At 37.5% G+C, this 14,654-nt stretch overlaps 1 protein-coding gene across 1 annotated transcript in view; it reads right to left on the bottom strand.

Moving 5' to 3' along the window:
- Window positions 1-14,108, bottom strand: part of LOC104390541 (chromodomain-helicase-DNA-binding protein 1-like) — a 55,271-nt gene extending 41,163 nt beyond the window's left edge. Inside the window, exons 1-12 of the mRNA XM_009999694.1 lie at window positions 13,916-14,108; window positions 11,836-11,937; window positions 10,513-10,580; window positions 8,199-8,348; window positions 7,644-7,897; window positions 5,649-5,874; window positions 4,566-4,666; window positions 4,138-4,316; window positions 2,650-2,777; window positions 2,342-2,558; window positions 1,592-1,681; window positions 817-1,007 (exon numbers count right to left, since the gene is read on the bottom strand). Coding sequence (XP_009997996.1) covers window positions 817-1,007; window positions 1,592-1,681; window positions 2,342-2,558; window positions 2,650-2,777; window positions 4,138-4,316; window positions 4,566-4,666; window positions 5,649-5,874; window positions 7,644-7,897; window positions 8,199-8,335 — 1,523 coding nt within the window. The 5' untranslated portion in view covers window positions 8,336-8,348; window positions 10,513-10,580; window positions 11,836-11,937; window positions 13,916-14,108. The remainder of the gene's footprint in view (window positions 1-816; window positions 1,008-1,591; window positions 1,682-2,341; window positions 2,559-2,649; window positions 2,778-4,137; window positions 4,317-4,565; window positions 4,667-5,648; window positions 5,875-7,643; window positions 7,898-8,198; window positions 8,349-10,512; window positions 10,581-11,835; window positions 11,938-13,915) is intronic.
- Between the last annotated feature and the right edge of the window lie 546 nt (window positions 14,109-14,654).

The following is a 14,654-nucleotide window of genomic DNA, read 5'->3' on the forward strand; positions in this document are numbered from 1 at the left end:
GCTAAGTGATATACCACAAAGAACATAAACATACCACATGCACACAAGCACTTCTTTCCCACTCCCCTCTGTTTTGTTTAAGTTTCTGAATTTACATCTCACAAGAAATTGCAAATATTTTGTCTGCAAATAGGAAAATAGAATTTCCCCAAACACTTCTACAGAATGAAAATTCAAAACAAACTACTGAATTTTAATTTCTCCATTAGAAATCCAACATTTTACTTTTTTTGCATGGAAACTCAGGTAGAAGGTTGCAGAAATTCCATTATATTTCTCAAGAGCAGTATGAAAAAAGTTGTATAGTTAGAGGAAGTGCACTTAACATAATTTTTCCAGCTTGTATGGACTAGTTGAAAAGTTATTATCCTCTGTATGTGCTAACAAAGAGAACAGACTCTGATCAAATGAAGAATAGATGCCAGACAACAACCTTTGTGGCTTTGCTTGTAAGGTTCTGAAGAAGTCAATGCGATGTGTAGCTTCAAAACCAACTAGAGCTACAGTGCTTTATATTTACATTTATATATTTATATTTCCCTAGAGTAAATACATGTGATTTTCCTTTTAGATTAAGCATCTTTTCAGGGTTCTGAACCATACATCAATCCATCTTTTTTGTGGACTGCTAACACAGAAAAAGTGACAACCGCTACCAAAACAATAAAATATATTATTCTAATTTATATAAAATATTTTAACTATTTCACACTGCAGTTTGTCATCTCTATTGATTCTCTAATCACTACAATGTTCTGCTGTAAGAAACTTGACCACAAAAGGGGAGGGGGGGGAGGGGAAAATCACATTCCTTACTTTTCTGGCATGATGAAGTGCAGCAAAGACCAAAGCTGTTTGAGGGAGTTTTGCAGAGGGGTTCCAGTAATAAGAAGACGATGATTAGACTTAAAATCTATTAAAGTCTTGTACAGAAGGGAATCATCATTTTTTAAACGATGAGCTTCATCAACTCCTATAAACACCCAATTCAGACCACCAAGGAATGACTTGGGGAGAAAGACATTACACATGTTAATACATTTTCAATTGACAAAAAATAAATGCACTATCAACTCTCTTTCCAGCATGTATAAACAAATGAAATAGCCAACAAGTAGAATTTTGTTAATTAAAATTTTCATATTCTGCTAAGATTAATAATACCATCATGAAAATATTAGTAATATACATAATACCGCACACAAAGAAAAAGATAAAACATGGGATTTCAGAGTTGTAGACCACAGGTGTTTGGAGCTAGGGGTTGGTTTGTTTTTTCAGTTCCCAGATGATGGTCTACAGGAAAGTAGAGATTTTGAGACGTGAAGAAATTACTGCAGTAATATGAAGCACAAGCAACCTGAAGAAAAACGTTTTACCCACTCAATATGGGGGGAGTGGGTGGTAGAAAGCCACAACACACATAAAATCTAAAAGTGCTTAAAAAACACTTCACTGTCATACTTGAAGAGCAAAGCTGTCATACTCCCCCCATCCATTTAATGGCCCAGAACCCAAATATGTATAACTTACTTACAGTTGGCACATTCTTAAAATGATTTTATCTCCATGAAGAATTAAGAGCAATTACCTTATCCTTCAGCAAAATCTCATAAGTTGTAAGAAGTATATTAAATTTTAATCGCTTGGTCTGTGGATGCATCCATTCATGAGTTCTTATCTACAAAAAGAATCAATGAACTATAAGTTAGAGAAAAATGGTTTTATTGATCAGGATGACTTCAGGTACTAAATCAATATAGATGTTAAATGACATGAAAGAACCTGCTTATGAAAGAGGTACATAACACATGGGGGGGGTTGGACTAGGTGATATTTGGAGGTCTCTTCCAAACCCTAAGATTCTGTGTCTGTGTCTGTCTTCGGAGGTCCATTTGTTAAGTGACATGAAACAACCTGCTTATGAAAGAGGTACATAACACATGAAGCTTTTAAGTTATTAAACAGTAGGGGTGGGGGGGTTGGTTTTCGTTTGGTTATTTTTTTTTAGACTTTAATGGGTAAGGTTACTTAAATTCCTCCTTTCAGAAAACATTGAATATTTTTTATGGAACTAAATAGTGACATGACAAAAGAATTTATTTTCCATCAGAAGGTTGCATTTTAAATCCTTTTCATTATTAAGCAAGAATGAAACCTTTCACATACATTTATAACTGAACAAAATTTATGCCTTTAATTTGCATTTTAAACACATACAATGTTTCAAGCAAGTATTTGCTCATTCCTAATCAAAATATTGAATATTAGCATAAGGCAGTAACATGAAGTGAGTCTTGTTCACCACTAATCTTTTTCAATGATACAAAGAAATACTCACCATATTTCTGCTAATTATATCTCCTAAGTAAACCACAGCATTCATCTGAGGAGCCCAAGTTTGAATCTCTCTTTGCCAAGATGTCAACGTAGAAAGTGGCACGACTAGCAAGAAAGGCCCATACAGTTGATGTTCATGAAAGAGGTAGTTCAGAAAAGAAATTGTTTGTATTGTTTTACCCAGACCCATTTCATCTGCAAGAATACAACTATTCCCTCTAAAAAAATGAAAAAACAAAACCACAAATAAATACATTTATAAATGCTTTCAAATTAAAACCAGCAAGACTAGTTTAAGACTATACTTACTTGCACCATGAGTGAGCAAGCCAGTTCAGTCCATTTAACTGATAATCTCTTAATTCTAAATTCTCATGTCCACCAATATAAGGTGGTTGCTTCTTTAGCGCAACAAACCTTGGCCTCTGTTTTAGAACCTGTCAAAAGCAAATTGAGCATCAGTCCTACTACTAAGTTGCCAAAATGTAATCTTATAGAAACAAAGTAGCAGCAGAAATCTGTTTGGTCACCAAGCCTAGCCTTTATTCATCATTACTACATTTTGATCATAACCAACTGATGGTTAGCTCATATCACAACAAAATCAAGTAGGCTTTTTGTTTGTTTTAAAATGGATGACATAGAAGTTCTCGAGAAGGGGACTTGGGCACCATCCTGGCTGGAAGGCAGGTTGTGAAGGTAAGTTTGAGGCTAGCTCTTTGGACAGAAGCTGTAGCAGAAAGTACCTTCTGCTGGAAACAGTATTTTTCTCTTCTAATAGAATTCCTGTGTACTGGTCAGAAGATGCAAATAAGCTCTTTGGTCTTGTGTCACCGAGTACCTCAGCCTTCTCTACATCCTACATGGCCTGGTCTCCAGTTTCCTTCTGAAGCGGGCCTGCAGTTTCCCTTCATCTTATCACTGACATACTTGTAGAAACTTCTCTTGTTCCCCTTAACGTCCCTGGCCAGATCCAGTTACCTGTGCTTCCTTTTCATAGGGACACATCGCTCCTGGGCATGGAGGAGGTGATCCTTGAATTAAGTACAGTATTGTAGGGCTGCATCAAAAGAAGTGTGGCCAGCAGGTCAAGGGAGGTGATACTCCCCATCTACTCAGCTCTCTTGAGACCCCATTTGGAGTGCTGTGTCCAGTTCGGGAGCCCCCAACATAAGAAGGACATAGAGCTCCTGGAGCCAGTCCAAAGGAGGGCCACAAAGATGATCAGAAGGCTAGAGGACCTTTCCTATGAAGACAGGCTGAGAGAGTTGAGGCTGTTCAGCCTGGAGAAGAGAAGGCTCCAGAGAGACCTCATGGCCTTCCGTATCTGAAGGGCGCCTACAAGAAAGCTGGGGAAGGGCTTTTTACAAAGGCTTGTAGTGAGAGGACAAGGGGTAGTGGCTTAAAACTGGAAGAGGGTAGATTTAAATTAGACATTAGGAGGAAATTCTTCAGCGTGAGGGTGGCGAGACACTGGAACAGGTTGCCCAGGGAAGTTGTGGAAGCCCCATCCCTGGAAATATTCAAGAGCAGGTTAGATGGGACTCTGAGCAACCTGGTCTAGTGGGAGGTGTCCCTGCTCATGCAGGGGGGTTTGAACTAGATGATCTTTAAGGTCCCTTCCAACTCTAGCCATTCAATGATGCTATGATTCTTGCTACATATATAAATATAGCTATATTTTACTGTTCTGGACAAATATTTTATAATATGCATCTTGTTTCTGGATGCGTAAAATGCGTCAAGTTTTTTCTTTATTATTGCAACTGTATAAATCCATTGAAATTGCACACTCACCTTGCAGTCCTTAAATGGAGTGGTCTTGGATTGATTTCTGCTAAAATACTCATCAATACACGTCTGAAATTTTTTGGCAATGAGAGCACCATCTTCCCAGCTACATTCTGAGTAAGGCAGACCCTGCCATTTGCAATAGTAATCTGGATAACCAGCTGCTGATTTTTGATTTGAATGAGCTGCAGAAATGCAGAGATACCAAATCAATATTTTCCTTCTGTATTCTAAGAAAGCACTCACATTAGGTGATAAGACAACATGAACTAGTTTCACAGCAAAGACAGTATGACAACTTATCAGAGAAATTTTTTTGGCTTAAGTTGTTAGGGATATTAATAACCTAAACTTCTTAACTATAAATTCAACATGCAAGTAATAAACTTGTAATATTCTCAACACCATTTTCCATCTGGAAGTTTGTCACATACCAATTATCCTTTCCACTATTTGATACTGCTTATGTAGATCATCTGTAAGTTCCTGCTGGCAGTTATAGTATTCCACGTCTTCTGGAGAAGCATTTTTCAGCCTGAAATGGGAATTTTATTTGCAGCATTTATTACATTGTGTAGTTCTAAAACTAAGAAAATCTTGGAATTTTAAAGCTCTGTACGTAAACACCATAGGAATGCTGCTTAGACAGTGTCTTTGAAGACGCTACAACTATGAATTTCCTGCTATAGAAGTGTTGCATCTGGCCTAGGTACGTCATCACTGATGACTGAGAAAGCTTACCAAGAGACATCTCTATCAGCTGCAGCTTGTACTAGTCATGTAGATAATTTACAATACCTGCCCTCAACACTGAGTAGTGTACTTCACATGGTATTTTCATGGAACAGCACTGATGGCTCACTATAAGAATTTATCTGCTATGAGTAGGAAACACTAACAATCCCACCACTATTCATAGATTATATTAAACATACTAAGAAAATGGAATACCAAAACATAACACTAAATGCAAGTATTTTTTTCACTTCTTGGTTCTGAGGCTTTAACAGAAGTTTGGGCCAAGAAAACTAAATTCTGTAATGCTTTGAGTGCTTTAGCCATTTTGGGTTTGTTGGTTTTGGTTTTTTGTGGGTTTTTTTTGTTTTGTTTTATTTTTAATCTCTGCAGCAATCTCTGAAGAACTCAGAGCAAAACACAACCAGTCAATGACAAAATTAGTAAAGGTAAGATTTAAAACAAAAACAGAAACCCCACCACCCACCTTGTTAAAACTTTGTTTATAAGACACATTAAAATCTAGGTGCAGAAGCTGCTTCCTTAAAGGCCTGATTTTACAAGATGTGCGAGTATTCTCACTTGCTCAAATAAAGTTAGTATGCTCAGAATCTTACAGAATTATAAGGGAAGCTTGAACTTTAAAAACTTCCGTCTTCCTGTTGTATAGGCACTTGAAGCTATACCTTCACAAAGAGTTAACATAACTCACAGAAGCACAATAAAACATCTGTATTGATACAAAAAATATGCAGCTTGGAAGTAGTTACAAAAATACTCACCAGCGTTTTGTTTCCTGATCCTTTTTCTTATAGTTGTCCAGTTTCTTCATTCCTTTAACATTTTGTTGCTTCAGTGTTTCCTCAGTTTCCCAAGTATTATGGATGTGTGACCAGCCTTTCCACTTAATAAGATACTGTACTTCTCCTAGCTCCTTTGACTTTTCAAACCCAGTATTTGGGTCACCATCTGCCTCAACTGCATAGATGGTGGTTGCAGCACCAGTGGCTGATAAAGAAACCACACCATAAGGCTTGATTAAGCATGCACATAAATTAACCAGTAAAAAAAATACTGCAGAAGGCAATTTGTGATGCATGTAACTTGACTAATTGTATCTACAACTCTTATGTCACTCCTCTTATTTGAAGAATTATGATGTAGCTACATTAACACACACACAAATATACCAATGAGATTCAAAAAAGCAACCAAAAAACTCTCCATCTAACCTCTCATGAGAATTTTCTTCGCGTTCCTAGTGATCCACAGAGAACGCTCCACTAACACTGCTATATCCTTCTCATCTGTGAAAACATAACAGATATTTTACATTGGGCTTAAACAGCCCCGAGACTTGAATAGCCTACTACTCAATTATTACTATGGACGCTATAAATCCAATCCACAGAATCAAAGAATGGTTGAGGTTAGAAGGGACCTCTACAAGTCATCTGGTCCAACCCCTGTGCTCAAACAAGGTCACCTAGAGCCAGTTGCCCCGGATGATGTCCAGATGGCTTTTGAATATCTCCAAGGGGGAGAAACCACAAGTTATCTGGGCAACTTATTCAAGGGCTCGCTCATGGTCAAAAAAAGTCTTTCCTGATTTTCAGATGGAACCTCCCAATTTTCAGATGGAGTTTCAGTTTGTGCCCAAAGCCTCTTGTCCTGTCACTGGACATAAATGGAAAGAGCCTGGCTCTGTCCACTTCGCACCCTCTCTTCAGGTATTTATATACATCAATGAGATCCCTCCCTGAGCCTCCTCTTCTCCATCCCAGCTCTCTCAACTTTTCCTCATAGGAGAGATGCTCCAGTCCCTTCATCATGTTTGTGGCCCTTTGTTGGACTCTCTCCAGTAGTGCCATCAGTCTCTTGTAGTCAAAAGCCCAATACTGGACACAGCACTCCAGGTGCGGCCTCACCAGTGCTGAGTAGAGGGAAATGATCACCTCCCTCAACCTGCTGGCAATACTTTGCCTAATGCAGCCCAGGATACCACTAGGCTTCTTTACCACAAGGGCACATTGTTGAGAGTAAATAGAGTGCAAGCCCTGAGATAGGTCAAAAACTCCAGAAATCAGGTATAACTCATGGAGAAAGGCAGTTCTGAAGTGTGAGTAGGCCCATGTTTTCTATAATCAGAACCCTAATTTGCAGGGTAAAAAAAACCAACCTCAAACAAACACATAAGCAGGACACTACATCCCATCAACTGCTGGAAACATGGCACTTCTACCATAATTCATAAAATTACTTTTAGAAGTGCACATGAAAGCACACTACTGAAATTTTAGATTCTATCACCCATTGCACATTGTATTGCGATTATTTGTACAGGAATAACTGAAATCACAATCTCAACGATTCAGCCTTCCCAACATCACCCTTCAGCATTCAGGCTACTGGTTAGCTGTCCTATCCAGTCCACTTTTTCTCCATGCCCCTGTATACAATTTATACCTATCAGGTATCAATAAACTGTACAAATAGTGGTGTAACAGTATGGTAAGCATTTATGCAATATGGAGCTATATTCCACTTCATTTTTTCTTTTTGCATTAATTAGTTACTTAAGTTGTTCTATGTTTTACTTTATAAGGCTTACAAAAGAAACATCCTTATGAGTATGAAAACCAAAATAAGATTACTTTCTGATATTTTTAAACTTATTTTTTACAAATGTCATGGGTTACCTACAGCTGGGAACAATTGCTGTTTACATTGCACCACAATGCATTGCAGCATCTTAAGAACACCAATAAAAAGAATACCTCCTTTTCGGCCAATTCGACTATCCATAAACTTCTCTATAGTTTCAAATTCATCTTCTTCAGGCTGCGGGACATCTTCTCCGCAAACTTCCAACAAGTCATCAGAATCTGTCTTGGTTTCTTCAGCTTCTTTGTAACTAATATTGACTGTTGCCTGGCGACGAGATCCTCTCTTGTCAAGGTCATCATCATCCGATGAATCAAGCTGCCTCTTTTTCTGTCCTGCAATCTTTTTGCTGCTTTTTGGTTCAATTCTTGAAGACAATAAGATGCAACACAACAGTGGGGTTTCAACACAGACAACTACAAGCCTTATGTATTTGTTTCTGTATACATATATTACATGACTGCTCAGTTACAGCACTTTTAGTAGGAGCAGACAGGAAAGAGGCGTTCAACACAAATCACTGGTATGATAACATCTTTTGTAGCTTAAACAAGTCTTCAAAGTTCCGTAACAAATATTAATGTTTTCATTTGCCTGTATAGTAGTACAATACTTGATTAGGAATTATAAATAGCTTCTAATAGTATCTAAAATGCAAGGCTCCTTACCTGCTTGGAGGTTTCCGGCTTTTGACCTTGTTTTTTGGCTCATAGTCAGATTCACTATCTTCACAACTGCTTTTCTCTCTATCTTCCTCTGATTCAGAATCAGAACCAGTTCCTGATACTGACCCTGTCCCAGACATTTGCCAGTCTTCACTGTACATATTGAGAGACAAAACAGTACCTCAAATTAGTTTTGTTGCTTTGTTTTGTTTTAAATCAAGTATTCACCATACATTTGCTGCTTTAATTTCAACATTCTTCACGGAAATAAAAATGTTATAGTGGTAATTTCAGCTGGAAGGACAGAAACTTATCATTAATGGATAACAGATAAAACTGCCCAGTGGGTTCAAAGGGAGTTTAATTACATTTTCTGTTATCAAGAGGTGGATGTAAAAAACAAAAAATAAAAAATCTGGATTTCTGTATAAATTATAGCTTGTCCTGGTCTGAGCCAGGATGAAGCCAATTTTCCTTTTACTGATTTTTTTTTTTTTTTCCTTCAATAAGCTTTCTTTTAACTAGCACCAGTGTGTTCTAACTAAGGCTGATAAGAACAGAATGTTTTTGTAACTGCTGGGTCGCATCTTTACTCTGCCGGCTCAGACACTACAGGGAGATCTATGACCCTCCCCTGTAGGAGGCTGAGTTAGACAGACAGCAAAATTGGCCAGAGATATTCCATTCCATATATCTACGTAAGCTCAGAGGAAGGTCAGAGATCACAGAAGACAACTTTCTTCCTGCTTCTTCTTCCCTTCTCTTCCGTCCACGGTCGGCGTCCGGGGAGGACTCCGTTTATCTGTCACCGTCGACCCTTAGGCTCGAGCTCTCGTGACCCTCATCACTCTCCGCTTTCTCCAGCAGCAGTCCGGAATTTTTCGGAACTGTTTGCAGCTAAGGAGAGTGCTGTGGGAGTTGCTGGGGGTGGGGGGAGGCAAGAGGCTTTTGCACATATCTGAACATATTTGTATATAATTGTATATATTTTCTTTTATCATTAGTGTTTAATTAAAGCTCTCTGGTTTAGTTTTCAATCCAGAGACTGAAAGATACATATTTACTGGAACTTACAAGTGATAAAATCCCATGACATTACATTTTGCAGAATCCAAAATTCTGTAATAGTTATGATCCCCGTGCCTCGTGAATAATTAGCAACTTCAGCACAGGAACCAAAAATAACGCAGAATCAAATATGAGAAACACACAGAAAGACTTTAACCCTGGCAATCTGATAGGCATTGGCTCCCAAAAGCCCCCAAATCAGTGCTTCACACCCATGCAAGATACTATGAGTAAGCCACTTGTGACTCCCAGTAGCAGTATTTCTGTGCTCCTGCTTAGCTGAAATCTTCTACTTTGCAACACGAAAGATGTACCCGCTCATCAACAGTATCTTACCTCAGACTCTGTACAGAGAAATGTAATATTAATAGCTTGGGGGGAGAGGGGCATTCTGGCATGCATTCTTTAAAAGTTGCTAAATCTTTATACTACAATCTATTATCAGGTTTAGGGGTCTTTGATCAAGATGCTCAAACAGTACTAATGGCCTTCAAAGGTAGAGTATTACTTCTAAGACCTTTTCATTAAATTTTAGATCAGGAAGCTTAAGAATCAGTGCTTTGACACTTCTTTCACTTAAATACACATTGGTCCTAGAAGTTACATTTTCATTGCGGTCAATACATCCGTGTGTCTTGGAAATACTATAGAGTGATCTGTTTCCTTAGAAGATGGGTTTTTTTTCTGCAAACAGCAAATTAAAAAAACACTCAAACAGCTATTGAGATAATTTCATTAACTGGAAAAGAGGAATGAGAGAGCAATTCAATTTCTATACACTATTCCTTAAAAAAAACACAAACCAAACAAACAAAAAAAAACCCCAACACAAAAACAAAGCCCACAACCACAGAACCCCAAACAGAACACAAACACACACCCCCACACAGAGATCACTACTAATGAGAAAGTATAACCTTTTCCACAAACTGTTTTGTCTACAGCTTAAAACTAGCTCAATTTCAACTTAGCTTTATTGACTACCCAAGACAGTGTCAAACCTGTAATAATTTTTTGGGATTTTTTCCTCTCAATTGTTTAAAGATCTGGCATGAACTACAGGATTCCGACTTAAATTTTATCTGAGACAGCCTAATTAATTAGTTTCCTATTTCTTCAATAATTTTCAGGAAGGACTTTCAAGTGCATAGAAGTGAAGCCAGTGTAATTATAAGCATTATGACATAACGCTTATTATTACAATAAGCGTTATGTCACCATAAAAACATATTTATGAAAAACATCTTACTCTCTATGTTTTTTCTTCTTGGTTTCACTGGAAGAGTCATCTGCAGAACCTTCGCTGCTTGATGAATCCTGCAGATGAATAAAAAAATATATATGATTCGTTACCACAAAAAGAATGAAGTATTTTTTACTATTAAAAAGGTAATTCAGCTCCCACTTTCAAACCAAAATAATATTCCTTATTGTCTTAACCTCTTCATCCCCCTCAGTGTACCCACTGATATTGAATGATATCAGGATTGCTATTGATTTCTTATTTCTCCATTAATATACCATGCCAGCAGAACTCAAAAAACCCTCATAGTCATAGTTTAGACTGTTGCAAGTTAATAAATCAAGATGAAGGTTCTATGAAAAGCTTAATAAAACCTTCTGTCTTTTTGAGAGCTCTCTCAATTCTTGTACCCTCTCACATTTAAAGACTACTAAGAAAATTTTGAGAATAGCATGCATGTTTCTTCTCTATCCATTCCTAAAAAAATTAAATTGATTAATTCTTAAAACTATTTTCCTAAAACTAATCTCAGAGATTAAATTTAGATAATTTTTATCCTGAAAAAGAGTCTTCAGGAAAAGAGTACTTAGCAACCACTATAAAGTAATATTTTAACTATATATTATTAATTCCTTTGTTTAGTTTTAATGATGAGCAGCTAAATCTGACTCTGTCCAGAGTAATGATTAAAGACTTGTGATCACGATGCTTACTTTTTTTATAATGAAGGAAATATGAACGTCTGCTTTTAAATAAATTCTAATTCACAGTCACTAGTGTCCTTGAAAGATATTCCTACTGCACAAAGTCAACTTTTGTTTAGTCTATGGTTTTTAAAAATCTCTAAAATTGAAGTATGGTTATCAAAATACAAGAATTATTCTATAATTTGCAAAAAACTAGCTTTCTACTCCATATAGTGTTTTTGAAAGCTGCAGCAGCTAGCTTTATATGGGGACAATAGTGGAAAAGACTTTTAGTATTTTTAACTGTCTTTATGGAACTCAGAAGGCAGAAATAAAATGAAAGTTAATACACGACTTGAAAATTTTGTCTATACACCACAAAATATCTAGCTAAAAATATCAATCTAAACTGCTATCTTTTTGGCACAACTCACCTGAAAACATGCAACTAAATATTCCCCTCCCCCATGTTTCCTTAGGAACATGTCAGTTATTTGAACATTACTTTTATAGATTAAACCCAGACTTTTTAAACACGCACACTTAAGAGAACAGAAATTGGCTCTACAGAATTTTATTCTAACATATGGGGTAATGAGACATGCATGTTTACATTTTATTCACTAAGGTATATGTTATTCACCTCTTGTGAAGCACTCTCTGATGAGGCTGCCTTCTGCTGTTGTTGCTTCTTGAGCACTGTTGATCTCTGCACAGCAAGTATACTTGGACTGGGCTTCCAAAACTGAATTGGAATTCAGATACGAGAGTCATTGAAACCTACTGAAATTTTAAACTCTACCACAATTACTTTTCTTAATATGAGCAGCATCACTATTAAGATGGACCTCAATATCATTAATAAAAATTCACTGTAAAACACTGCATGCATTAATAATATTGGATTGGATAGCATTTTAAAGCAACAAGACTTCTGCAGAAAGGAATGTTATATGAGAACCGACAGCACAATTTTTACAGTAAGTATAACAGTAGCTATGCAGGCCTCTATTATTAAGATAGCATTTTTAAAAATTTTGAAACTTATCTAGATAAGACCTAGCTGATATATTTCTGCTTCGTATGGAAATACCAAAGTACATAAAATATCTCAAACTGGAATGGTCCCATAAAGAGCATTGAGTCCAACTCCCTGCTTCTCGCAGGACTATCTAAAACTAAACCATATGAGTAAGAGCATCATCCAGATGCTCCTTGAACTCTGACAGGCTTGGTGCTGTGACCACTACCCCGGGGAGCCTGTTCCAGTGACTGACCACCCTCTCAGTGAAAAACCTCATGTCCTATCACTGGTCACCAGAGAGAGGAGATCAGCATCTCCCCGATCTGCTGCTCCCCTTGAAGAAGTTGTGGGCTGCAATGAGATCACCTCTCAGCCTTTTCTTCTCCAAGCTGAACAAGCCAAATGGCCTCAGTTGCTTCTCATAAGTCTTACCCTGGAGGCCTTTCACCATCTTGGTCACCCTCCTCTGGACACACTCTAATAGTTTGATGTCCTTCTTATATCAAGGCGCCCAAAACTGCACACAGTACTCGAGGTGGGGCCACACCAGTGCAGTGTAGAGTGGGACAATCACCTCCCTCGACCAGCTAGCTATGCTGCACTTGATGTGCTCCAGGACACAGTTGGCCCTTTTGGCTGCCAGGGCACCCTGTTGACTCATATTCAACTTGCCATCAACACAAACCTCCAGAGTTCTCCAGCTTCTCCTCCCCCAATTTGTATGTATAATCAGGATTACCCCATCCCAGGTGGAGAATCTGGCACTTGATCTTGCTAAATTTCATATGGTTGTTGATTACCCAGCTCTCCAGATCTCTCTGTAAGACTTCTCTACCCTTGAGGGAGCCCACAGCTCCTCCTTAGTATACATCGGCAAACTTACTTAATGTAAGTTTTTGCATCCAGATAATTTATAAAAACATTGAAGAGCACTGGACCTAAAATTGAGCCCTGGGGAACACCACTGGTGGCTGGCCACCAGCCTGATGTAAGCCCATTTGCTACAACTCTAAGCCCAACCCATCAGCCAATTGTTCACCCATTGTATTATGGGTTTATCTTGCTTTGTGCTAGACATTTTGTTCAAAAGAATACTATGAGAGACTGTATCAAAAGCATGAACATGAACAACAACAACAAAAAAACCCACAAAAAGAATTCTTAACAGCCTTTGAATCTTACAGTAGGAAATATTACCTTTAATCCAAATTAAGGCCATATTACACAAAGAAGAGTTCAGGTAGCTTTTATGCATTGCATTTAAGAGATTTCTAAACACCACTTTTTTTTCCTCAATTTGGCAGACTTTCTCCATACAGAAGATAAGCTGTATCTAAGCCTGAAATTGTCATACAAGCACTTACTGATATGAAGAAACTGAGCATTAGAGAGACAACTTAAAACAAAATTTAGAAATAACATTGTGTGGCTTTGTCTTCAGAAAAATGAAATAAGTTAATAGGTGCTTCTGCAAGAGAAAATTTAGGTAAGTATCTAACTAGGTATTTACAGAGGTGAGAAATTTAAGAGTCCTATGTTATGAGAGCGAAGCATATGCATTCACAAGCTCAATCAAGTTAAAATTTTAAGTAAAAATTATGGGGGGTTTGTTTTTTTAGATTAAAACTGCTCTTGTAAAATGCTCTGCACAGAGTGGGTTTTTCCCACACAAAGGGTTAATTTGTATGTTTTGTTTTACCTCAGATCCATCTACTTTTGGTGGTGGCTTAGCTTGAACTTGTTTCTCTCTAGATGCATCAGACTCTGATTCTGAATGACTGCCTGACTCTGAACCAGACTCAGAGTCACTGCTACCTGATTGACTGCCACTTCCATCACTGCTTCCAGAGCTTGAACTAGATCCAGAAGCTGATGCTGACCCAGAATCATCATCCGATTGGCTGCAATTAGAAGTTAACAGGATATTACACAATGGCTAATTAAACGGGATTTTTTAAAAAGTCACATTAAAAAGACTAATTGTTAGGTTAGTCCAGGCACATGGATAGCACACAAGCGAACGCACTGGATTAAATAGATCAGGAATGAAAAATCAGAGTTTAATCAGATACTTTTCACAAAAGAGAGAAGAAAGGAGAACATCAATCATCAATATAGAGGAGACAAACAATGGTATTGTTCACCCACCCAAAGCCTTACCTAGCTCTATATTTTTTGTATACACACACAATTGCTTTGAGTTCTTTTAAATCAGCAGTGTGCCCCCCTCGATTATATTGGGTTTTTTAAGTATGCATTTCTTCAAAACAAATATAAAATCTAGTTTTACTTTTTTCATTAAAAAAAAAATAGGGAGAAAAGTATCTTTAAGGAAGCAGTTGCAAATTACATTTCATGTTGTGATTTGGACCAACTATATAGAAAATGCTACCAAACACTTGATTAAACAAAGTGTTTATAAAACTAACTGGAAAACC

This window comes from Chaetura pelagica, unplaced genomic scaffold (assembly GCF_000747805.2).
Source record: "Chaetura pelagica isolate M959 unplaced genomic scaffold, ChaPel_1.0 scaffold236, whole genome shotgun sequence".
NCBI lineage: Eukaryota > Metazoa > Chordata > Aves > Apodiformes > Apodidae > Chaetura > Chaetura pelagica.